General features: G+C 42.3%; 1 protein-coding gene across 2 annotated transcripts in view; it reads left to right on the top strand.

Annotated features, from left to right (window-relative positions):
- The window catches only part of LOC145353057 (amyloid-beta precursor protein-like), a 200281-nt gene that overhangs the window by 146487 nt on the left and 26274 nt on the right, over positions 1–27520 (top strand). The window contains exon 7 of one of the 2 annotated variants that reach the window (XM_080203395.1): positions 6596–6763. The exons of the other annotated variant lie outside the window; for it this stretch is intronic. Within the exon in view, the coding sequence (XP_080059521.1) occupies positions 6596–6763 (168 nt within the window). The remainder of the gene's footprint in view (positions 1–6595; positions 6764–27520) is intronic. 2 annotated transcript variants of the gene reach the window in all.

Genomic DNA, 27520 nt, shown 5'->3' with positions numbered 1-27520 from the left:
TAGCAAGAGTTTTTATAAATATATAAAAAGGAAGAGGCTGGCTAGGGTGAACGTTGGACCCTTAGTGGATGAGAGGGAGACTTAGTGGTAGGGGATGGGGAAATGGCTGAGGTCTTGAATATCTTTTTTGTTTCGGTCTTCACGGAGGAAGATGTGAATAATTTGCCGGGTGTTAGCAATGGAAAGGTGGTAGGACTGGAGGGTCTCAATGACATTGTTGTTACTGGAGAGGTGGTGCTCGACAGATTGGAGGGACTGATTGTGGACAAGTCCCCAGGACCGGAAGGAATGCATCCGAGGGTTCGGAAAGACATGGCGGAGGTGATAGTGGATGCCTTGGTGGTTATTTTCCAGACGTCGCTGGATTCCGGGGAAGTGCTGGAAGATTGGAATGCCGTTGTTTAAGAAGGGTGCCAGGCAAAAGGCAGGGAATTATAGGCCAGTTAGTTTAACGTCTGTTGTAGGTAAAATGTTAGAATCCGTCATCAAGGAGGAAATAGCGAGGCATCTTGAGGGGAATTGCTTGATAGAGCAGACGCAGCACGGTTTCATTAAGGGGAAGTCGTGTCTGACAAATTTATTGGAGTTCTATGAAGATGTGTCTAGGGCGGTGGATAGAGGAGAGCAGGTGGATGTGGTCTGTCTTGATTTTCGGAAGGCGTTTGACAAGGTACCTCACAAGAGGTTATTGCAGAAGGTAAGGGGGCATGGAGTTGGGGGTAGTGTGTTAGCGTGAATAGAGGATTGGTTGTCAAATAGGAGGCAGAGAGTGGGGGTTAATGGGTGCTATTTGGATTGACGGTTGGTGACTAGTGGAGTGCCCCAGGGGTCGGTGCTGGGGCCTCAGCTATTTACCATTTATATAGATGATCTGGAGGAGGGAACCGAGTGTATGGTGTCGAAATTTGCTGATGACACCAAGATTGGGGGAACGGCAAATTGCGCGGAGGGTGTGGAGAGTCTGCAGAAGGATCTAGATAGACTGGGCGAATGGGCCAGGAACTGGCAAATGGAATTTAATGTTGGCAAGTGCGAGGTGGTCCACTTTGGTAGGAATAATGGTAGGAAGGACTATTTCTTACGTGGCGAAAAACTGCAGCAGGCGACGGTGCAGAGGAACCTCGGGGTCCTTGTGCATGAGTCGCAAAAACCCAGCCTGCAGGTGGTCAGGAAGGCTAATGGGATGCTGGCCTTCATAGCGAGGGGGATTGAATATAAAAGTAGGGAGGTCTTGCTGCAGCTGTATAGGGCATTGGTGAGGCCGCAGCTGGAGTACTGTGTGCAGTTTTGGTCGCCGCACTTACGCAAGGATATTTTGGCCTTGGAGGGAGTGTGGAGGAGATTTACTAGGCTGATAACGGAGTTGAGGGGGTTGAGCTATGAGGAGAGGCTGAATAAACTAGGCTTGTACTCGTTAGAGTTTATAAGAATGAGGGGAGATCTCATTGAGACGTATAAGATGATGAATGGGATGGATAGGATAGAGGTGGAGAAACTCTTCCCGCTCAGAAAGGACAGTAGGACTAGGGGGCACAGCCTCAAGATAAAGGGGGTGGGGGGGGGGGGGGGGTTGCGGTTTAGAACGGAGTTGAGGAGGAACTTCTTCACTCAAAGGGTGGTGAATCTCTGGAATTCTCTGCCCGTTGAAGTGGTGGAGGCTGCCTCGCTAAATATTTTTAAGACGCGGGTTCATGGGTTTTTGACAAGCAAGGGGATTAAGGGTTATGGGGAGAGGGTGGGAATGTGGAACTGAGCCACGACAGATCAGCCATGATCTTATTGAATGGCGGGGCAGGCTCGAAGGGCTAGATGGCCTACTCCTGCTCCTATTTCTTATGTTCTTATATGGATAACATTGGAATAGTTTAGGTTAGAGGGTCATTAGATTGGTTCCACTGGTCGGCGCAACATCGAGGGCCGAAGGGCCTGTACTGCGCTGTAATGTTCTATGTTCTATGGTGTTGTTGAAGGGAATACTGTGGTATAGGCACATTTGAGAGGCAGTAGAAGATTATGCTAGAGACTGGTGGAAGGAAAATTGGTTGGACTGAATGGCCTGTATCTAAACTATATGTTCCGTATAATTAGCCCATTTTGCAAGCTTTTTAAGTGAGACTTAGATTTCTAAGATCCTTTCACAATTCAGGCCTTCCTAAAATATTTTACAGTGAACAAAGTATTTAGAAGTATTATCATGATGGTCTGAACATTTGGGGCTAAATACCAGTGTGAATAGTTTGCTTAGAGACAATTACAGGAAAAAATTAAATTGAGAAGCATAAGACTAATTTCCATAACCCTAAATTAAAATAATGATTCTGTGAATGAATCAGAAATGGATTCAATTGCTCTATTTGTGTAGCTCTGAAGAGCACATGAAATGAATCATCTTAACATAGTGGCAGACTCAAACCTACTGAATAAACTTGTTCAAGATGGTGCCTGCAGGCTTTACCCTTTGCTTACCTAATCCTTTTCAATTGTGTTTGGTGCTGGTGTGGCTTTGGAGAAGCATAGCTTGCCAAAGACAGACTTTATCTGATGGGAAAGGAACATGACATTCTTGCTGAAACATTTCAGCAAGCTCATTAAATTAGCTTGTTGGCCGAGGCAATTGGAGCATTCAGTTCTGAAACCAGTACCAGCGAGAAACTTGCACTGCTCTGCCAAAAACAATTCATTATAGTTGATTTTAAGGACTTTGTGAAAGCAAATAGACATCTTCAAACAGTTGTCATTGAATCTGTGCAATCAGGTACAACTTAAGAACATAAGAAATAGGAGCAGGAGTAGGCCATCTAGCCCTTCGAGCCTGCCCCGCCATTCAATAAGATCATGGCTGATCTGTCGTGGCTCAGTTCCACATTCCCGCCCTCTCCCCATAACCCTTAATCCCCTCGCTTATCAAAAACCCATCAACCTGCGTCTTAAAAATATTTAGCGAGGCAGCCTCCACCACTTCAATGGGCAGAGAATTCCAGAGATTCACCAGCCTTTGAGTGAAGAAGTTCCTCCTCAACTCTGTTCTAAACTGCCCCCCCTTTATCTTGAGGCTGTGCCCCCTAGTCCTACTGTCCTTTCTGAGCGGGAAGAGTCTCTCCACCTCTATCCTATCCATCCCATTCATCATCTTATATGTCTCAATGAGATCCCCCCTCATTCTTCTAAACTCTAACGAGTACAAGCCTAGTTTATTCAGCCTCTCCTCATAGCTCAACCCCCTCAACTCTGGCATCAGCCTAGTAAACCTCCTCTGCACTCCCTCCAAGGCCAAAATATCCTTGCGTAAGTGCGGCGACCAAAACTGCACACAGTACTCCAGCTGCGGCCTCACCAATGCCCTATACAGCTGCAGCAAGACCTCCCTACTTTTATATTCAATCCCCCTCGCTATGAAGGCCAGCATCCCATTAGCCTTCCTGACCACCTGCTGCACCTGCAGGCTGGGTTTTTGCGACTCATGCACAAGGACCCCGAGGTCCCTCTGCACCGTCGCATGCTGCAGTTTTTCGCCACGTAAGTAATAGTCCTTCCTACCATTATTCCTACCAAAGTGGACCACCTCGCACTTGCCAACATTAAATTCCATTTGCCAGTTCCTGGCCCATTCGCCCAGCCTATCTAGATCCTTCTGCAGACTCCCCACACCTTCCACGCAATTTGCCGTTCCCCCAATCTTGGTGTCATCAGCAAATTTCGACACCATACACTCGGTTCCCTCCTCCAGATCATCTATATAAATGGTAAATAGCTGAGGCCCCAGCACCGTCCCCGGGGCACTCCACTAGTCACCAACCGCCAATCCGAATAGCACCCATTAACCCCCACTCTCTGCCTCCTATTTGACAACCAATCCTCTATCCAACTTCTAATTAGTCAACCCATAAAGGATGAGATTTACATTGAATCTACAAGACCTATGTGTCAATGATGTCCAAGGTGGTTTTTCTTGTAGTTTCAAAAACCCTGGAGAAATGATGGGAATCATCCCCATGAACATTCTTCTGCAAAGTCTTGGTGGCGTCCCAAAGGTCATGTGTGTAAAGCAGCCACTCAGCCTAAAACTGAGAAGTACAAGCAATTCAACTTCAAGTTTGATCCTTGGTGAGGGGTAAGCTCATCTCAACCGCGAAGTAATGCAATGCCTTTCATATCCTGATTCTAAGGAGCAAAATTACAATCAGTCTAGCTTTTAAATTTGATTGTACCTGCTGAAAAGTGCATACCAGATGACACTGAGATTTAGCTCTCCTGTGGAATCATCCACAGTTGAAAATAATTGATTTTATTTTATTATTGTCACATGTATTAACATAGTGAAAAGTACTGTTTCTTGTACACTATGCAGACAAAACATACCATTCATAGAGAAGGAAATGAGAGAGTGCAGAATGTTAGTTCTACAGTCATAGCTAGGGTGTAGAGAAAGATCAAAGATTTAATGCAAGATAAGTCCATTCAAAAGCAGCAGGGAAGAAGCTGTTCTTGAGTCGGTTGGTACGTGACCTCAGACTTTGGCATCTTGTTCCCAAAGGGTTCCTTAATTATGCTGGCTGCTTTGCTGAGGCAGCAGGAAGTGTAGACAGAGTCAGTGGACAGAAGGCTGGTTTGCGTGATGGATTGGGCTACACTTTGATGTTCAGTATCTGGGCTAATACTTGCTGGTAGTCTTTTCAGTAATGCAGTGGATGTCTGATGGAATCCATGCATCCCTGTCCCAGGAAGAGCTGTTAGTTTTGTGCCACATGGGGGAAAAAAAAGGAAAATTTGAAGAGGGGGAGGGTAATTAGATTGAGGGACAGGATATTGCCAGCTGCTAGCAGATGTAGCTTTGTGAACATAGTTTCCCATGCAATGAGTTATTGATCTGCTTTAATAATGCTTTTGCAATGGTCAGGTACATTTATAAAGGAAGGAAATTTTTACATTGCACAACAGGGACCAGGCAGCAAGTTATTTGTATTCAAGTTGTTGGGAAATGGTGCCTAAGAGACTGGAAAGTAAAAGCCTTTGGCTGCTACTGTGTATTTGCAGTTGAAATATTTGTGCGATGCACCCTGAAGCTGTCTGACAGTCTTGCTTTGATAGAAGAACACTGGGAGTTCCAGCTGCATAAAGTAGACTGCAGCTGTGACCAAGTGTGATGCCTCTAGCATCCTAGATTAATACAGCAGAAAAGAAATATTGTAATGCTTGTTTTGATCCTTGTATAACTGTATATAAACTTTCTCTTTTTTACATCCCATTGCTTGAGAATGTTATCCAATCTCTGTATCACCTTTGAGTCAACCATTATATTATTTGGGAGAGTTGTCCAGGGAATTTTACATTGCATTTCCTAAACTGATGTGCAGTGTTGATCCCAAATTCTTAATTCCTAATTTCTTCTGGTTATGGTCTTGTGACATTGTTGGGAACTGGAGAGAAATGTTTGTGATAAAAGATGGAACTGTTTTGTACTTGGAATCAGGATCATGTTTCAAGTTACTTCAATTTGAGCCAAATGCAAGACAAAGGTTGTTCAAAGTGCCCCAACTCTCAGCACTTGATCTGTCAGTTTTCCATAGCAGTTTTGGGTGCTCAGTTAAGCTGCTATTTTAAGATCAATTACTGTTTGTCCTATGGAACCATGTCCATTCATCCAGATGAGAAGTCCAAACTCTCAGTGCAATGCTTGCAATAGGCAAAATAAAGATAATTATATTTTGTTCTAGTAATGAAAGAATTACATGTTCTAATTTTTGGCTTCTAAGTAGATGCTATTTGTGGACACCAATATACTGTCATTTCATTGATCACTGAACCATATCCTTAAAGTAGAAGGGTAGAAGGGGCTGACTTGGGATACCCAACTGGTGGTGGTGGAATTGTCAGTTAGGTTCATTAACGAGCCAACTGACACACAACCTGAGCCCACCACCATTTTAGTGGGGGCTCAAGGATTATATGGGAGCCACGGGATTTTCCCATACCATTGGAAGGCTGCCCATCAAACCTTATCAGGTTTGTAAGCAGTCTTTTGGGTGGGTCCCAAAGGCAAACTGCTGAATTGAGGAAACCACCCATCGGGCAAGAGGGTGGCTGCTAAAGTCACCCTTCTGACTTTGTCTCCAATTTCCACTCTATTTCCTCCCCTTCCAAAACTCCAATGCCATGACCCCATTTCACTTTCACTCAACTTCAGCTTGGGGTCCCAAGTTGATCCTAAACCTCCGGTAGGTACATTTCTGCCAGCAGCCATAGCTCCTGTTTGCACCAGTGGCATGAGCTGTTGGTCTTTGATCACTTGGAGTGGCTGAGGGGCATTTGATTCAGGTCTTCCCCAGGGAGCTGATCAGAGTTCCAACATCAGTTCTCCAAATGGTGGCCAAGACAAAACCCCCATCAACCTGACAATATCGTGGATGTTATTTTCCAAAGGGTTCAATCAAAATAATTGAAAAGACAGCAAAATATTACAGATACGGAAGTGAAATTGATGTCATAGTTTCTAAAGCAAATTCACTTGCGTTGCTATGGTTCTGAGGGGTAATTTTTATTTGTTGTAAATTTGTTTTTCTCCCCTGATTAAAACCCTTGCATCTTTCGTATTCAGAAGTTTGCTCTGAGCAAGCAGAAACTGGGCCTTGTCAAGCTATGATACCTCGATGGTACTTTGACATCAGTGAAGGAAAATGTGCACAGTTCATTTATGGAGGCTGCGGAGGAAACAGAAACAACTTTGCCTCCGAAGAGTACTGTTTGGCCGTCTGTAACAGCGTCAGTAAGTGAACCCTCCAGCTGGTTGCAGCCTTTGTGTGTCGCTCTGCACTGAAAACCTCAACCAGTTTCTCCACTATATACCTGTAGGGCAAGTGCCACAGTTTACCAGCTTAACTCCTGTAGTGATTCTTCACTATCTATTTTCTCCCTAACCCTTGAAATGCTGTGCACTAACTGCCCTCTGTATATTCCTAACTTTGTTTTAAACTTAAGATAAGCTTGTTGCTTCCTCACTTGCGCTTCAGCCTTGTCTTGCGATCTTCGGAATTTACAGTAGCTAAATAAAAGTATCTCCCCAAAGTAATATACAATGAAATATGAGGTAATGTATGTACTCTGGTGGCAGCTTTAAGATGTAATGCAGTAGTTGCCAACATTCCTTCGACAAATCTTCCAAACCCATGCCCTCTACCACTTAGGGCAGGGGAAGTAGATGCTAAGGAGCACCACCTGTATATTCCCCTTCACCATCCTAACATGAACTATTTTGTCATTCCTTCATCGTTGATTGGTCAAAATCTTGGAACTCCCTCCCTAACAGCACTGTGGGAGCACCTATACCACCTGGACTGCAGCAGTTCACAAAGGCCACTTAACACCGCCATCTTAAGAAAAATTAGGGTTGGATAATAAATACTGACCTTGCCAGCAACCCTCACTGCCCAAGAATGATTTTTTTTTTAATGAGAGTTATATATGTGCAGTGGGTGTATTTTATGTAGTTTGAAGGGCAAAGTTGGGTTGCAGTGGCTAGCTTTGGACAGATATTCTACAGATTTCCAAATGGAGGAGCGGTGCTAAAACTTAAAATTGTGTTGTGAAACTAGAGTTCCTATAGAAATTGTCAAGTGATATTTTGACTGTTTAAATCATGTTGAAAAGTTTTATGCTGTATTTAAGCATATGTGTATTATTTTAAAGTACTCTCACTAATTAGTGGGACTTTAGATGGTTTAATTTATGTCATCTGTCTCTCAACACCTACACTGCAACACCATAAAATCTCCTCCTCATTTTCACCCACCCCCTCATTCCGATGCACAAACAGCAGGTCTTACTCAACAGACACCCAAAAGTGTGATATTGCAGCACCTCCGATTCATCTATTTTGCTGAACGCATGACAACCCCAGGCTGAGAGAATTTTTTAGTGCCATATATGAGAGAGAGCAGCCATCAATATCTTGAACAAAACAAAAATTCAACATCTTGGTTTTAACATTTACAGAGCCCAACTAATACAGCTAGAATTTCCTTAAAAGTCATCATATGTTTGAACTCAGAACGAAGATTGTTTTTGTTAGAGTTCCATTCAACTGAAAACTACCACAGATTTATAATAAACAGGAAATTGGGGAAATATGCCAACGTATTCAGACGACTTTTGGTAGATCATGCATTCTATATTAAACAACAGCCTTAAAGTTTTCCATGTTAGACAAATTTCTTGTTCGTTCCTCACTGTCCGTGATTCTAATTATGGTTGATGCTTTTTCCAACACTTCTCTTGGAAACTGTTACTGTCATTTGCACTCAGAAAAGATCACACTTCCTAGGGGCTTAAGAACGCATAGGACTATAAAAGGCCATTTTGATCTATGTAGCTAACCCAGGTCCAAGTTCCTGATCACCACCTTTATGGTCTCCCTATCAAATCTATTCAAAATCTCTATGTGAAATATATTGTCTGCCATTCACTCTTTTTCTCCCTCTCCTAACCTTCTGATAGAAATTGCTGACTTTTACCATTCATTATATTGAATTTATTGTCGGCAGGCATTGAGTATCTAACACTAATAGTTTATCACTCAGTAAATTGCTGACTCAAAGTGATATGGGATGCTCACTACATCTCCTATCTGATTAGAAGGTGGAAAATATTTGCCCTAACTGAACATCTTATCCAGGTTAAATATTTCAAATACAAGTAGCTATAAAATTAGAGGCAAAAACATAATCCGAACTAAACATAAAGCAGAGGTCTAACCTTTTCATTTTCATGCATGGCTCCAAGGGACCACATACAGATATTCTGTTTCGAATACCCATCCCCATTCAAAAGATTTTAACTAGATTCATTTTTCATCATTCTTCGTTGTGCATGTGATAGCCTGAGTAGCCATTTCCTATATCCAACAGGGTGACCATTTATTTTTGTCTCAGTTCTTTTCAATATTAGGAGAGATGAAATGTTTCCATTCTGAAAGCCTGAATGCGTAGGGCCCAATAACTTCAAGGATTGGTCTTTAAATACAATACAATGTTGCCATGTCTTAAAAAAAAAACCTGCCATTTCCCATGAAAACATATTCATAGTAAAAGGAAGGAAAATGTATATTTCATAGGGTGCTGAGATCATGTCTTGATATCCTGTTAACTGGTTTTTGATGAATTTTGAAACTAGGTCAACACAGCATACAGCAAGGAGCAAATAGGGTGTATGCATCCTTCATAGGGATGTAATCAAAAGTTTTGCAATAGGAGAGATGAAATGGTTCCATTCTGTAAGCCTGAATGTGTAGGGTCCAGTAACTTCAAGGATCGATCTTTAAATACAATGCAATGCTGCTATGTCTTAAAAAAAAATCCACTTTTTCCCATGAAAACATATTCATAAACAAGTGAAAGGAAGGAAAATGTATATTTCATCGGGTGCAAAATCTGCAGCAGTTCTGCAATGTGTTGAAGCCAGTGAGGAAATGCCCTTTGGGGAGGTTAATGACACTTGGATTTCAAATTAGGTTGTACCAATGCTATTTAAGTTAATATCATTACTGTTTAACAAAATGTAAACATTTGTGGTTTCCATCTTTGGTGTGCTTTCACTTTTGTTACACAGGAAAAGGTTCTAAGAAATGGTAGAGGAAAGAGAATATTTTACATAAGAGCACTGACCTCCCTTGGATGGTCAAATTCAAACCAGGCAGGTCATCTCTGGTCAAGACATTGGGCTGAAGGAATGAATCAGCGAATAACTATTACTTAAGCTTTGTTTAGGGAGAAAGAAGAGAAGTGTGTAGACATGTTCCTTTTGCCTGCAATGGCCTTTGTGGATCAGGTTGGTGCCAAAAACATGAGGTTCGACCCTGCATTTTGGACTTGCCTCCTTGCATTATCTGCTGTGGAGCAGAGTGGCAAAATCGCGAATAAATATGTGTAACCATGCAGTTATAGATGGCTTTTAAACTGCTTTTGTATTTTTAGGTTACTGTAACAACTTCAGACCTGCTTTAAATATTTCCTCTAGTTCAACAGCTCCACTATACTTGTTATGATTCATTATTGTCACATGGATTAATATGCAGTGAAAAGTATTGTTTCTTGTTCGCTATGCAGACAAGCATACCATTCATGGAGAAGGAAATGAGAGAGTACAGAATGTAGTGCCACAGTCATAGCTAGGGTGTAGAGAAAGATCAACTTAGTGCAAGGTAAGTCCATTCAAAAGTCTGATGGCAGCAGAGAAGAAGCTGTTCTTGAGTCGGTTGGTATGCGAGCTCAGACTTTTATATCTTGTTCCCAACAGAAGAAGGTGAAGAGAGAATGTCCGGATGCGTGGGATCCTTAATTATGCTGGCTGTTTTTCTGAGGCAGCAGAAAGTATAGGCAGAGTCAATGGATAGGAGGCTGGTTTGCGTGATGGATTGGGCTACATTCACGACCTTTTGTGGTTCCTTGCGGGGTTGGGCAGAACAGGAGCAATGCCAAGCTGTAATACAACCAGAAAGAATACTTTCAATGGTAAAAGTTGGTGAGAGACGTAGTTGACATGCCAAATTTCCTTAGTCTTCTGAAAAAGCAGAGGCATTGGTAGGCTTTCTTAACTATAGTATCAACATTGGGGACCAGGACAGGTTATTGATGATCTGGACACCTAAAAACTTGAAGCTCTCATACCTTACAATCAGACTTTCCCTTTAGTGCCTACTAGTTCTAAATGATGGCATAATCTGTGGTTATTACAACAACATAAATTGGATACAACACTCATGCATGTGTCCCCACGTGTTTGCCCTGTTGGCCAAATTAATACTGTTTAATACTTCAGTGTCAGAAAATTGAATGAAACCAATTTGTTTACTTTGCTATCGTTAATATAAGTATGCTGGCAAAGTGAGTGGAGTTTCATGCCTTCCCCTGAGGTATTTATAGACAGAGCATTTAATTGAGCTAGAGTGTGCAGCATGTCCACTTCCTGCATCTGCCTTAATTAAGTGCAAGGTGAAACTGCACATGGACAGTCTTTCAGGCTGAATGAACGCCCGCTAAGGGTCTCATCCCACCATCACTGGTAATCAACAAGCGGTGGTGAGGCTGTTGCCATGCAGGAAACCTGAAAATCAAGCCCCCTCATGTTTGTTTACCACCTTTCAGGAGAGTCCCTCATTCAAAAGCATTCAGTACCAAATCAATGGAATTGAGAAAGGGGGTCGTCTGCTGAGAGCCAACCCCTAGTCAGCAAGCCATCCCCATGAGCTCCATTCTGTCCCCACAAATCTGTGGTCTGAGTCCCTCATTGATCCTAGGCTTCTGGTGGGTGCATTACTGGGAGCTTCCACTTCTTCTTGGTGACACTGTTGGTGACAGTGAATAGCTGGCAACTGTCATCATGGGGAAGGAGGAGGGATGCACAACATTTCTGCTCCTTGGGTCCTTCATCTTTGGAAAGTCCATCACTGGTCATTAAGTGGCACTACATGCAGTAGGCCTGTCCCAAAGGGGTTCTTGCTGGCTCTCCGACGTTACCTGGATTAAACATTTGACTTCTGTTGTGGAAGACAAAACTGCAAGCTATTAGTGAGTTTAATTAACATTTCGGATTCTTATCTTCAAAGGGGCGCCTTGGTCTTTGTCTGTGTGCCTCTACAGACTTTCTAGAGCTGAACTGGACCAAGTGTTTCCTTCCTCTTTGCTTCCTCTTTTCAGCCAAGCTCGCAGTGTGGCTTATTGAAGCATGCTGGAAGCTACATATATTTACACACAAAGTCCTGCCCTTGGCATATTGCTCTTTTTTTTAACTAAACCAAAGCTTAGGGGCTAGTTATTCCCAGTAAGAAGTCTCACAACACCAGGTTAAAGTCCAGTAGGTATATTTGGTAGCAAAAGCCACTAGCTTTCGGAGTGCTGCCTCTTCATAAACAGGGCATATAAAGACATAAACTCAATTATTTTGTAAACTGAGTTTGTGTCTTTATATGCACTGTTTGTGAATAGAACTCCCACTCACTTGAAGAATCATCAAACCTGGGCAGTTAGTTGTGCCATGCTGCATTCTCCATGGCAACCCCTTCAACAGAGTTCACCTACCAACCAATCAGCATTTTCCCCTCATGCAGTATAAGTTAGTGTTCCCCAGTAACAGTTGTCCTGATGAGTGCAAGTCTCTTTTTTTTACAGCAAACAAGAGTTCTGTACTACCAAGTGACTATTAATTATAAAATTCCTGAGTTTAACTAACTTGATGCTGTAGGCTGCATTCTGAGTGGATCTGGTAATCACTTCATTCAAAGGCAGGATGTAATTTAAAATACCTAATCTACACATGCAGCTTAAACTAACTTTCCCTTAAACTGACATTGGAAGACTGTATTCCCAGTTTCATTTCAGAAAGTAGTATCTGACAATGAATGTAAATAAGTAGAACTGAAGGGTACCAAACCATTTCATATCTAAGCCCATTATATTTTGGCTTCTCCCATTTTACTTGGGATCACCACAATGTTGGTTGATCACCCCTCTCCACCTCCACTGTCAGTCACACATCCCTCTTCTAATTCTGTTGTGTTAAGTCTCTCACCACCTTTCCATTTGCTCTTAGACTTTCCTCTTTTTTCTGGCAGTTCCATCTCCATCAGTCCATCTCACTACATTTCCTTTCTGTGTCCACAGTAAATGACCACATCATTTCAGTCTCTTTGTGGCTACTTCAATGGTTCCACAATCTTCACCGGCCCTCTGATGTGCTAGTTCCTGATTTTATCCTATCTTGTTACTTTGCATGTTCATCTCCGCATCCACATGTCATTAGTATCCCATTGTTGTTCTGTCTTTGATTATGCCAAGTTTCTGCACAGCGTAAGTCCAGTCTCAAAATTATCCTGCAGATTTTTCCTTTTAATTGTTCCTTAACTGCACTGCATTTCTGCCAATCACTCCAACCAGAACTAATCCTTTGCTTAATTTCCATTTTCATACTTCTAGTTTTTGCCACCACTGACCCTGGTACTTGAAATGACTCACTTTCTCCAAGTCTTCAGCCGTAATCTTTACACCTTTATTTAAATCTTCTTCACTTGGCTCAAACTGATGGCCTACTGGTCTGCATAACCCTATTTTTGAGAGCAGCTCTCAGATATTCAGTCAGTTTCACATCGTCCCCACTATATAGCATCATTGACCATGACAGTTCAATCTTGTTTGCTTAGTGCCAGTCCTTGGTACAATCCAACTTTTGGCTTTGAAATTCTGTCTCTCCTCTACACTGCTATTTCTAAGCGCTCTTTGTATATGTCCTGTGATAGTCATGCGTACTTCTCAGGGACTGCACAAATTCTAGTTCATCATCAGAAGATTCAAGTTCAGACTCCTTCCTCAATCGATGAATACAATCTTCATGTTGCATTGACCTTGTCAATATTTTTCCATCACTTGTCTCAAAATGGCATCAATGGTGATTCTTCCAGGCATGAGTCCAGTTGAACTTTGTGGATTCCCATTTTCTTTCCAAGATTCTCTGTCATACCTTGAAGATATGTGGGAGGAGTTTAGTTCCTTGGTAGTTTTTGCAATTTTGAAAGTCTCCCTTTAGAGTATTGTCATCAAAATGTTTTGTTTCCTCACCCTTTGAATTTTATCTCATAATAAAACAATAGAGTAGCTTATCAGGACCTGGACCCTGTATTCACCTAGGGAGGTCCTTACTTTCTGTGATATCTCATGGAATCATACAGCACAGAAGAGGCCCATCGAGTCCACACTGACACATCAGAAATTCCTGACCTCCCACCTAATCCCATCTGCCAGCACTTGGCCCATAGCTTGAATATTATGATGTGCCAAGTGTTCATCCCAGACACCTTTTAAAGGATGAGAGTCAACCCACCTCTCCCACATAGAATCACCCCAGGCAACACATCCCAGACTGTCACCACCCTCTGGATAAAAAAGTTTTTTCTTCACATCCCCCCAACCCCCCAAAAACTGCCTTTCCCTCACCTTGAACCTATGTCTCCTCGTGACTGACCCTTCAACTAAGGAAAACAGCAGCACCTTATCCACTCTGCCATGTCTCATCAGGTCGCCTCGCCCCACCACCACCACCCTACCCCGACTTTTCTGCTCCACAAAAACAACCCAAGCCTATGTAACCTCTCTTCCCTCTCTTCATAATTTAAATGTTCCATCCCAAGCAGCATCCTGGTGAATCTCTTCTGCACCTCTTCCAGTACAGTCACGTTCTTCTGATAATGTGGCCGCCAGAACTGCACACAATACTCTAGCTGTGGCCTTACCAAAGTTCTATGCACTCCAACATGACTTCCCTGCTTTTGTAATCAATGCCTTGATAATAAAGGCATGTGCCTTTTTCACCACCCTACTAACATGCCCTTCTGCTTTCAGAGATTTGGGACAAACATGCCCAAGGTCCCTTTGTTCATTAGAACTTCTGAGTGTCCTACCGTTCATTGAGTACTTTTTTGTCAAATTACTCCTTCCAAATTGTATCACCTCACACTTTTCAGGGTTAAATTCCATTTGCCACTTACTTGCCCATTTGACCATTCCATCTATATCTGAAGCCATCGAATTCAGGAAATGTAGTGGAGGATATGCTCTTGTATATATCAATGGGAAGAAGTAGAAATGGTCGAGAACTTCAAGTTTTTAGGTGTCTAGGTCATCAACAACCTGTCCTGTTCAGAAAGCCCACCGTTGCCTTTACTTTCTTAGAAGACTAAGGAAATCTGGCATGACCGCTACAACTCTCACCAACTTCTACAGATGCACCATAGAAAGCATTCTTTCCTGTTGTATCACAGCTTGATATGCCTCCTATCCTGTCCAAGACTGCAATAAATTACAAAGGGTCGTGAATGAAGCCCAGTCCGTCACCCAAACCTGCCTCCCATCCACTGACTCTGTCTACACTTCCTGCTGCCTTGGCAAAGCAGCCAACAGAATCAAAGACCCCATGCACCCTGGCATACTCTCTTCCACCTTTTTTCATCAGGGATAAAGATACAAAAGTCTGAGGTCATGTATCAGCTGACTCAAAATAGCTTCTTACCTGCTGCCATCAGATTTTTGAATGGACCCACCTCGCATTAAATTGATCTATCTATACACCCTAGCTATGACTGTAACATTACATTCTGCACTCTCCTCTCCTTCCCTGTGTACAGTATGCTTTGCATAGCATGCAAGAAACAAAACAATACTTTTCACTGCATGCTAATAATATGTGACAATAATAAATCAAACCTTGTAGCCCAAGATACTCTGCTGCACTGTTAACCACTCGTCCAATCTTTGTGTCATCTGCAAACTTTTGAATTCTACCCCCTACATAGTCATCAATGTCATTTATATAAATTGCAGTAATAGGCAGCCTAACACAGATCCCTGTGGTTTGCCACTGGACAGTGGCTTCCAATTACTAAAGCAGCTTTCTATCATCACCTTCTATCTAAAGGATTTTCAGAGTAATTTCAGTGCAGAGTTAATGTAAGCCTGCTTGTGACATCAACAAATAAATAAACTAAAACTAAAAAAAACTCCTATAACTGAGCCAATTTTGATTGTATTTTATCAAATTACCCTGTATCCCATGTGAATTTACCTTCTTTACAAGTCTTCCAAGTGACGTCTTGTCAAAGGTTTTGCTGAAATCCACATAAACTACATTGACTGCACTACCTTTGTCGAAACACCTGGTCACCACCACAAAAAATTCAATCAAATTTGTTAGGCATGACTTCCCTCTGACAAAGCCATGCTGACTGTCCCTGTTCAGGCTTTGCCTCTCCAAGTGAAGATAGCTGCTCTCCTTCAGATGCTTCTCTAATAGTTTCCTTACCACTGACGTGAGACTCACTGGTCTAAAATTCCCTGGTTTATCTCTACACCTTTTTTAAATAGCGGAACCACATTAGCTGTTCTCCAGTCGTCTGACACCTCCCCCATGGACAGGGAGGAGTTGAAAATTTGGGTCAGAGCCCCAGTCATCTCCTCCCTTATCCCTCACAGCAGCCTGGGGCATAATTCATCCAGACCTGGAGACTTATCCACTTTTAAGGCTGCCGACACTTCCAAAACTTTGCTCTTCCCTCTGTCAATTTGTTCAAGAACCTCACGGTCTCTCTCCCTGAATTCCATACCATCGTCCTCATGCTCTTGGGTGAAGACAGATGTGAAGTATTCACTCAACACTCTAACAATGTCCTCTGGTTCCACCACAGATTGCCCCCTTGGTCCCTAATGGGCCCTAGTCTTTCCCTGGTTATCCTCCTCCCATAAATTCATAGATTTTCCCTGCTTTTACCAGCCAGAGCTTTCATATATCCCCTCTTTGCACCCCTAATTGCTTTCTTGAGCTCCAGCCTGCACTTTCTGTACCTCACTAGTGCGTCCACTGATTAGCTCCCCTTGTATTTTTTAAAAGCCTTTATTTCCCTTCTCATTGTATCCTGAATATCTCGGGTCATCTGTTGTTCTCTGGGCTTGTTATTCCTATCTATCACCCTAGAGGGAACATGCTGGGCTTGCACCCTCACCATTTCCTTTCTGAATGCTCCCCCCTACTCTTCTGTAGATTTTCCCATTCATGCTGTTACCAGTGTACCTTGGCCAGATCCTGTCTTATTTTATTAAAATCTCCTCCCCCCCCCAGTCCAAAAATTTTTTTGCAGCTAGTCTAATTCCTTGTCCGTAGCAAGCTTACATTGTACCATATTCAGATCACTATCACGAAAATGCTCCCCCACCACCACCTCAACCACCTGTCAAGCTTCATTCCCCAGAATCAGTCCAGCACAGCTGGGCCCTCCACATATTGATTTAAAAAGTTCTCCTGTGCACATTTCAAGAAATGTACTCCAGCTAAGCCTTTAACATTGTATATATTCTAATTAATGTTAGGAATGTTGAAATTAACTAATATCACCCTATTGTTGTTTTTACACACCTCCACAAACTGAGCGCATATTTGCTCCTCAATATCCCTCTGACTATCTGAGGGTCTATAATAAAAGCTACAATGTGGCTGCACTTTATTTATTCCTAAGCTCTACCCACAAAGCTTCATTTGATGCCCCCTCCAAGATATCACATCTCCTTACTGCAGTAACTGACTCTTTAACGAATAATGCAATGCTTTCTCTTTTATCTCCTCCCCTGTCTCGTCTGAAGATTCGATACCCTGGAATGTTAAGTTGCCAATCATGTCCTTCCTTCAATTATGTCTCTGTGATGGCTACTATATCATACTTCCACATATCAGTCGTCGTCCTCAACTCATCCGTTCTGCCTACAGTACTCCTGGTGTTAAAGTCGAGGCCATCCTGCCTGGCCTTACTCCCTTGAAACTTAATACAGCTGCACTCCCTCTGACTTGTTTGTTTTGCTGTATGATTCCATGCCCTTATTCTGTTAACAGTCTGTGTCCCCTCCTCCTGCCAAGTTAATTTAAGCTCCTCCCAACAGCATTAGTAAGATGTCCCGCAAGGATGTTAATCCCATTCTGGTTCAGATGTAGACAGTCCCACATGTACAGGTCCCATCTTCCTCAGAAATGGTCCCAGTGATCCAGGAATCTAAATCCCACCCTCCTGCACCAACTCTTAAGCCACGTATTCATCCTTCTATTTCTGTGCTCACTAACACATGGTACTGAGAGTAATCCTAAGGTTACAACCCGAAAGGTCTTGCTTTTTAGTGGACTACCTAACTCCCTGAATTCTTGATGCAAGACCTCATCCCTCTTCTCTATATCATTGATACCAACATGTACCATGACCTCTGCCTTATCACCCTCCCCCTTCAGAAAGCTCACAGCCATTCAGTGACATCCTGGACCGTGTCAACGCGTTCATCAGCTTCTAAAATGGAATGCCCCAAGGGACTTCTGAACTACCTACCTACATCTCTTGGTCTACCTGGTAGTCACCCTTCTTCAAGTCCCTTCAGCTGTGGTGCGGCCACCTCCCTAAATGTGCTATCCTCAATGCCCTCAGACTGGCAGATGCTGCATAGTATTCCCAACCACATTCCGACACTGAAATTCAAGTTTCCAGGAGTTGCAGCTAGACACACTTCCTGCATGCATGCATGCTGGGCCCATGCACTGGAAGTGTTCCTGGCATCCCACATGGAGCTGGAAGAGCAAACACAGCTTCGCACTCTCATGCCATGACTAAACCTTTAGGTTTAAGAACCTCATAAGATTTTTAAAAATAAGAAATAAAGTAAATAATTCCTTACCCTTAACTATACGTCGGTATGGGCAAAGGTACAGGAGCTGTCTCACTGGTTCTATTGCTTTCCCGTTTTTAATTCCTTTTGGTGCTGTTCAGATTTCTCCTAGATTAATGCTTGTTCACATTCCTTGATTTCTAGCTACCTCTTAGGTCTTTATTCTCAGGTTTTCTTTATTCTTAAATCTGTTAAAGTATTAGCCCCATCTCTTTAATTACGTTCTCCTTCACTCAGTTTACTCCAACTTAATCCTTGATTGTATATTTCGCGCTTTTATTTAAGATATCTCTAACAGCCCCGATTCTGAAAATATCTTTGTCTTCCTCTTTGATGTCAAGACTTTCATACATTTCATCAACATCTTCCTCTAGCAATCACTTCTTTTGCATCTCTTTTGCCTTTTTTCTACTGGTCTTTAACATGTTGGAGCCTCTCTCCACTTCAGCAGTTCCTCGTTCTTAATTGCACGTTTCAATCCACTAGATTTCTAACTTTTCTCTTTCTCTCTGATGATCCATACACTTTTGTACCGGTTTTCCCAATCAAGGTTGCAACCAAATTCCACAGTCTTCCACATTGTCTGTCTTAGCAACTTCTATTTCTCTCAGCTGTCTCTCCATCTGCTTCCTGAATTCCCCCTTCACTTGTGGATCTTCGAGCTTCCACCACCTGATGGTATGTCTATCTCTTGTCTGCTGCCAGTTTTGTTTTCTTTACAGCCAGCTATGCCATCAGCACACTGTTTCCTGGATAGTCCTTTGCTTTTGAAAACTTTGCAGTTCCTTGCTTCCTTTTCTAACCATGATGTATTTCTCTACCTCCATTGTTTGGAGAGGTTGATTTCTGCATTTTTGGACCAGATGTTTAATATTACCATTTGATATGACACAGCGAACTCCAGGATCTTATTTCCTTCTTCATATACTTCTCCAAAATGGTATCTATGTTGTGCTTTTTCTCTCCCCACATGTACATTTAGGTCACCTGCTACCACTGGCTTGTCACTGCTTGGTATTGAATTATGTTGTCCATTTGTTGCCAGAATCCTCCTTTCTCCTCTGGTGCACTCTCTGATGCACAACAACCAAATATATTCCAGATTTTGCCCCCATTTTCTAGCAAAATTTTAACGATTTGGTCCACTGCCAATACCTTGGCCTTCGTTTCCTTGCTTAGTATTATTCCAACATCAACATCATTGGTTCTTCCATTTCGTCCACGGTAGTAAAATTTATAACTGCTACCAATTTCTCTTGCTTTGCTGCCCTTCCTCGTTGTTTCCTGGAGACCATGATTTGTATTCCTTTTCTCGCCATCAGGTCAATTATTTAACTGTTTCATTAAGCTACTGACATCTAGCAGCTGTTTTGGGTTTAGTCACCTTTTCATTTCTGTTTTGGACTTTCTTTCTTTAGTCCATTGCTCACAGGGTTCAGGCAGAGATCGGAGACAATGCTTGCAGGGTAACCCAAACATGGGTGCCACTTTGATTCATATAACCCATGATTTGGAATTGGCAAATAGTTTTACAGCTGGGTACTCTCCCCATTTTTCCTAGCTTGGGACTGGTAGCCATACACACTCAGTTTCCCGCACCAGACTGCTCAGGTTGGAGTATTGTGCGCAGTTCTGGTCGCCTCACTATAGGAAAGATGTAGAAGCTATTGAAAGGGTGCAGAGGAGATTTACAAGGATGTTGCCTGGACTGGGAGGCATGCCTTATGAAGTTAGGTTGAGGGAGCTGGGACTCTTTTCCCTGGAGAGACGAAGGTTGAGAGGCGACCTGATAGAAGTTTACAAAATGTTGAGAGGAATAGATAGGGTGGACTCTCAGAGGCTATTTCCCCGGTTTGAAATGGTCGCTACGAGAGGACACAGATTTAAGGTGCGGGGAGGGAGGTTCAGAAGTGATGTTAGGGGTAAGTTTTTCACTCAGAGGGTGGTGAGTGAATGGAATCGGCTGCCGTCAGTGGTGGTGGAGGCGAACTCGCTGGGGTCTTTTAAAAGACTTCTGGATGAGTATATGGGGTTTAATGAGATTGAGGGTTATAGATAGGTCTGTAGGTTGGTAGGTGATGTGGTCGGCGCAACTTGTGGGCCGAAGGGCCTGTTTGTGCTGTAGTGTTCTATGTTCTATGTTAGAGCCCTTCAACAAATAATTCCCTATTTCTGCTTCAACTTTACATCCCTATGTTAAACCTTTTGCTCATTTCTCAAACTACGGAACAAACCCTAATTACAAAGCACACTTGTGTTTAGCCCAATTTTCTTTATACGTATATTAACAACTGGAGACTGAATTCAGATGCTAATTTTAGAGCTCTTAAATTAGTCTGCGCCATTTAATTTAAATAGTGGTGTCATGGACGGCGTGAGAGAACTGGTGAAATCTCTGTTCACCCCATTCCCAATTATCTATAATTACTGATTTTTTGTGTTTTTGTAACCCTCTGAATGTGTGGATAATTTGAATAATCAACAGCAAGCTTTTCATGGGTTTGAAGAAATAAAGATAGGCCAGGATTTTCCACTCTCCCATTTAAGTCGGGCAAGTTGGCAATGACTGGAAAGTATCACGCGAAGACCAAAGTTGCATTTCAAGTGGATGTGATAAAACAAAGGGGGAAGATGTAGTTTATCAAAATATTGCTATGTTTGGGTAAAGAAGCCACAATTATGAAGAGTCACATAGTGGGGCAGTCCTTTGAATCTTCAACTGCAGAAAGAGGCGCACTGGAAAAGGCAGTAACATCTCTGCTGAAGTAGGATCTGAAAGCTACAACATCATAAACTCTCCAAGCCTGTTCTATTTAGGATCTACTAAAACTGACCACCTGGTAATGAGACTATAAGAAATTGACTTGACTTACATGGTGCCTCATTTTGAAAGTCCTGCAAACAATTTTGGCACATTTCTCGTCGTCTCATTACCAGGAGGTCAGTTTGTTGTTTTGGTAGATCCGAAATAGAACAGGCTTGGAAAGTTTATGATGTTGTAGCTTTCAGATCCTACTTCAGCAGAGATGTTACTGCCTTTTCCTGTGTGCGTCTTTCTGCAGACCACATCTGAAGATTGAAAGGGTTGCCCCACCATATTGACTCTTCACAGTTGTGGTTTCTTTACCCAAATAAAGCAATATTTTTCAATTGATAAACTACATCCTCCCCCTTTGTTTTATGACGTCCACTTTGATGATTAAGGGGGTTGTCCATGAATTATAGCCCATAAGTTGAATCCAATTACAAAGCTCTATGCAGTCTCCGGAGATGATTTTAACCGGTTAAACAGATAAGTTGTAATGGAAGATTGTTCAAGGGAAAGCCCCTCCAATGACAGGTTGTTGGTCCCCCACATTGAGCCCATCAGCAACAAATGTGGGAGAGAAACAATCCGTGAACAGTGGAATACAAACAGGAGCAGTGGGAAGTTCAGGCTCGGGGAAATAGTGTCCCAGGAAAACAATGAGCTGGAAAGGGGGAGCAATCGAAGCACGATGCTGAGGAGGAACTGTGAGAGAGAGAGAGAGAGAGAGGTATTTGTGTGTGTGTGTGAAAGGGTTTGTGAGAGTGTGCACACATGAGAGGGCTGGTGAAGACTACATGCACATGCGTGAGAGGGCAAATGTGTGTGCGAGACAGCCTTATACCCAGTCTCAAGTTACTCAGTCTCACCCACATGCTCTCAAAACATACACATGCTCATTTCCCCACCCGCAAAAACTGACCCTCTCACAACCTGGTTCTTCTTTTACTTTTTTAAAAATTTAGCAATTTATTGCTTTTGCTTTGCCTTTTGCTCAGAAATCATTTCTTTCCTTAAAACCCCAACTTGTTTAAAATTTCAGTTTATTGTTCTGCCAAACCTTATTTTTCAAATGTTATCTTTGGCCCCTTGAGTGAGGATAATATGCCAATGTGGCCCCCGAGCAAAAAGGTCGGATGAGCCAGGGTTAAACCACTTGCTATTTGAAAAGACACATTGGGTTCTGGAATGCCTCCTTGATGGTCTCCCAGGATATGTGTAATTAACACCATTTTGTTTGAAATCCCTGTTTGTCTTTAGAGTTCAGCCAGATTGAGTCAATTTCTTGAAAACATAGACCCAGTCAGCTGACCTCTCAAGACTATCTTTGTCAAAGCACATTGTCCAATTTTTAAAACAGCGAGTCAATTCAATACATTCCAGACTGAATAAAGTTTATAATTTTTTTGGAAGTTTTCTGAACATGACACTTGGGAATGATCAAAAGTAGTTCAGCCTATCTAGTAATTTATCTGTTTTTTTTTCAGAGTTGATCTGACTTTTCTTGATTTGAACTGATAAATGTGGCAGATTTCTAATGAGGCACTGAAACAGCCTTAACCAAACTTGCAAACGATGCTGTGATGGTATTAATTTTTGTTTTATTTATATCCAATCAAAGTGTCTACCAGAGACACATTACAGATCCAAGCTGACAAGACAAGATCCCCATTTCCAGTCTTGAGCTCAATCTATGTGATCCAAGCTGATCGGAGCAGGCATTGCACCGCTTCGAGTGCTTGATCTCATTTGTATCTTAGTCAAAAGGCCAAGATGGCATTTTAAAAAATTGCTTCAAACGAAGTCTCAGTGTAACCTCGTTGACTTCTATCAACTGCAGGATCAAAAGTTATACTTGACCTGAAATGGAATTAATTTTTTTTGTTTATATGCAATTCAATCCAATCAAAGTCCAGTTCAAAATCTCAGCAAGTGAGACATTCCAGATCCAAGCTGACAAGACAGAGATGCCGCTTCTTGTCTTGGACTTGATCTTCATGATCCAAGCTGATTGGAGCAGGCATTGCACCTTCTCCAAGGCTTGATCTCATTTGTATCTTAGCCAAAAGGCCAAGATGACATTTTAAAAAATTGCTTCAAATGAAGCCTCAGTGTAACCTCATGACCTCAACCAAGACAACAAAACTACACTTGATCTTAGCCAAAAAGCATGACATTAAATGCTGGCCTTCCCAGTAACATTCATCCCATGAATAAATGGAATCCTCTGCGAACATTTGACATAACTAACGCAACATCCTCTTCCAGTGCTTATTGCCTGTAAACAAAGCAGTGGGACTGGCCTCATTTGACTCCACTCTTTACCGATCACAAGTTTAGGCAGATAATGTTCAGCAGCAACCTCTCTATGTGGTTATTTCCGGGGTCTTGTCAAGAATTCATCTTTGGCCTTCCTGATCTGTATGTAGATTCTTGGGGATGTCATTGGCTGCAGATGGAAATAAATAAATTCTAAGTCAGCACTGAGTCTGCATCGACCACAGTCTTACCCAGGTCCTATCCCCGTAGCATCACGTATTTACCCTGATAGTCCCCCTGCCACTAAGGGGCAATTTAGCATGGCCGATTAACCTAACTCTCATATCTTTGAACTATGGGAGGAAACCGGAACATCCAAAGGAATCTCCTGCCAATGTGAGGAGAATGTGCAAACTCCACACATATAGTGACCTAACCTGGGAATCGAACCCATGTCCCTGGCATTGTGATCCTTTTGTATATTTAATTTCATTTATTTTTAAAAATTTTTTCCTTTTTGAGGTGTGTGCTGTATACAAGATGCACTGAGGGAACTCACCAAGGCTCCTTTAACAGCTCCTATATAACCTGCAAACTGCCACTTACAAAGACAAGGGCAGAAAATGCCTGGGAACACCACCACTTGTAAATTCCTTTCCAAGCCACACACCATCCTGACTTGGAACTGTACCACTGTTTGTTCACTGTCATTGGATTCAACTACTGGAACTCACTTCCTGACAGCTCTGTGGGTTTACCTACACGATGTAGAGTTGCTGGCATTGGACTGGGATAAACACAGTAAGAAGTCTCACAACACCAGGTTAGAGTCTAACCAGTTTACTTGATAGTAATCTCACAAGCTTTCGGAAACAGTGTTCCTTCGTCAGGTGTGTGGAAGGTTCTGATCAGAGAAGGGCATATAAAGTCGCACACAATTTACAGAATACTGATTAGAATGCATTGTCTGCATCTTTAAGACTTGAATAGCAGGTTAGCTGTAAAGACTTGCATTCTAATCAGTATTCTGTAAACCGTGTGTGACTTTATATGCCCTTCTCTGATCAGAACCTTCCACACACCTGACGAAGGAACACTGTTTCCAAAAGCTTGTGAGATTACTATCAAATAAACTGGTTGGACTCTAACCTGGTGTTGTGAGACTTCTTACTGTGTTTACCTATACCTCATGGACTGCAGCAGTTCAAGAAGAAGATGGCTCACCATTACCTTCTCCATACAGCAGTTTGGCGTGGGCAGCAAATGTTGGCCTTGTCAGTAATGCCCACATTCCAAAGAAAAACCTTAAATACAGCTAACAAGTAATGAAATTTTGATACTCGACAGAAGTAAGCTTTCTACAAAATAGTTAGATTTTGATCTGCACTTAAACATGCAAATCAAAATTACCTCAATAGATCTCCCCCTTCAAATCTGGCTTTTTGCTAGTGAGGGAGAGCGCTGGATCAACTTGTTTGAGAGTAGCTCAAGTGATGGTGAAAATTGAAGCCTGCATGCTACTGCTGGAGTATGAGTTGTACAAAATGAAGGACTTTGTGTAATGGTATTTCTGAGTACAGAGCTTGCTATTTATTTATTTAGTGGTGTGAGACGGCTTTGTCTGCAAAGCACAGTGAAAGCACACTGCACAATACCTGTCTCTTTGAGGTGAAATTTGGCTTCCCGTCTTTATTCTAGGAAGAACAAAATCCTCCAGACATTATTCAAAACAACAGTTGTGTTTGATCTGCCACCTCTTAGACTTCTGGCAACCTTGCAAGTTTATAACTAAGTCTGACCTGAGATGATGATGGATTTTCCATTTACAACTTCAAACATTTCTCAGTTTCAAGAGCTCTGAGTGCATTGTTCACGTTAACCTATACTTTGGGAATATGATGTCATTTAAAAAGTTGTCTTGCAATGAGGTATCATTTAAAAATCCTGATGTTAGGATTTGTCGGTTCCATTTTATTTGAAGCAACACAGTTAAGTCTATCTGTTGCCTATTTTGATCCATTTTTCCTACCTCAAGCCTCATTGATTTTTTTATTTTGAATTTTATTTTGCCCGTAAGAAAGAATTTTATGGGCATCAGGATCCCCCCCGATGACTCCCCTGGTGGACCCCTAACATGCCTCCCTGTCACAACCTTGTACCCAACCCAGCACCCTGCACCAACCATGACTGGGCACTGTTTTCTCTTTCTCCCTTGCTAAAGTAGCTTACCTGGTTTCTAGTGAAGGTATTCCAGAAGGTGTTGGGATAAGGACTTGGCACTGACGTTTTTTGTTTCTCTCCCTTAATCCACTTAGTTATATTTTGCAGTCAACTGATTCCCGTGTTCTTGGCTCAGCTGTCTTACTGGAATCAATATTAATGGTAATCTTGTGTCCTTACAAACTACTGGGGCTTCATGATATTTATTCAAGCCTGGCTCATTTGTAAAAGAAATACCCCAGTGGCATTTGTTTTAAAATCATTTAGTACCCAATACCACCACCTGACAATAAAAGAGAAAATGTGGTACTGAGGTACAAATTTTTCATCTGTCATTGATTAAAATTACTGCATCCAGTGCAGAAAATGTGAAGATGTCACACACAGATTATTTGTTTAATGATCAGGAATTAACCATACCACACTTCTAGTAATGGTAGCATTAGATTCATTGACCAGGATTTTCTGGCTGCATCGCGCCCTGCACAGAACACATTAGAGAGAAACGGCTGGCAAATTGTGGGTGAGTGGTTTAGCGCATTCTGGGACAGTGGGAAACCTCATGGTATCTTCCCACCCACCATTCCCAGATGTAAACCAAATCAACACGTTTAAATGAGGAATGCAGTCATGAAGAGAGACACCTTGGGAGGACCCTGGTGTCTACAATCTTTGTTGGGGAGGGGTTGGGTAAACATCCCTTCAATGAGGGGAAGAGAGAGGTCCCGGATATCCCTGGGGGTCCTCAGTTTCAATTTGAAATCGAGGAGCCCTTAAAAATGGTGCCGAATCACTGTGAAGCCTGGCTTGCTGGTGCGTTTAGGCCTCAGCCCCCTCAGATCCAAAGCAAGACTCTGAAAGACGTGCTAGTTGGGTACATTGGCAACCAGGGGATTTTCACAGTAACTTCATTGCAATGTTAATGTAAGCCTACTTTTGACACTAATAAATAAACTTTAAACTTTAAACTCACCACTCTCCCAAAAAACTGACTAAGTGTGGGGAAAAATGCAATCTGATTCACACTGACATATCCAATGCAAATCACACCAGTTTTCTCACCCGAAGTAGCACTTAGTCATTTTTTGGGATAATTCTGCCTGCTCTTTCATGTCCAATGCACTTATTGCTTCATGTCTAATTTCCTTTGGGTGTTTTAAAAATGTATGCGCAATCTGCCTCTCACTCAGATCAATATTTGGCTTTGACTGTTTTGTTTCTGGTCAGGCCATCAGCTGGATTTTTAATCTGACGAGTTTCTGTGGCTTCAGCCAGTCTTTCAATTTGTAACATTTGCATCAACCACAAACAGCCTTCATTGATTTTGGTTTCTTTAAAGTAGAACTTATCCTAAAGCACTGCTCTTCTGACACTAGGCTGTACAGAAGATCTATAAACGCCATGAAAATCAGATGCAAGTGTACTGATCAAGAAGAGTTTATTCAGTTTAGTTTAAGGTAGACTTTGAGTGCTGCAGGTGCTACACCTGCCCTCTCAGCTCCTCCCTGCTCACCATCCTAGGTCCAAAAAACACTTTTCAGGTGAAGCAGCACTTCACATGCACCTCCTTCAATCTGACCTATTGCATTTGCTGCTCCCAATGCAGCCTACTCTACATCAGAAAGACCAAACACAGACTGGGTGACTGCTTTGCAGAACAACTTCAATTTGTTTGCAAGCAGAACGCAGACCTTCCTGTTGCCTTCCATTTCAACACACCAGCCTGCTCTCCTGTCCACATGTCCATCTTTGACCTTTTGCTATATTCAAGTGAAGCCCAAAAAAAGCTGGAGGAACAGCAAGTCATCTTCCAACTGGGCACTTCATAGCCTTCCAGACTGAATATTGAATTCAACGATATCAGAATATGAACTCTGTCCTCCACCTTCACTCCATTTCTGCTCATTTGATTTCTTTTCATCTTATTGATCCATCTTGTAAGATATTTTTGTTTTTACACTATCAAGATTTCAGTCCCCCCTCCCCCTCCCCATGGGCGGCCAAC

This window comes from Carcharhinus amblyrhynchos, chromosome 15 (assembly GCF_965287045.1).
Source record: "Carcharhinus amblyrhynchos chromosome 15, sCarAmb.v2.hapA, whole genome shotgun sequence".
In the NCBI taxonomy this organism is placed as follows: Eukaryota; Metazoa; Chordata; class Chondrichthyes; order Carcharhiniformes; family Carcharhinidae; genus Carcharhinus; species Carcharhinus amblyrhynchos.
This window is presented reverse-complemented; position numbering and strand designations above follow the sequence as displayed.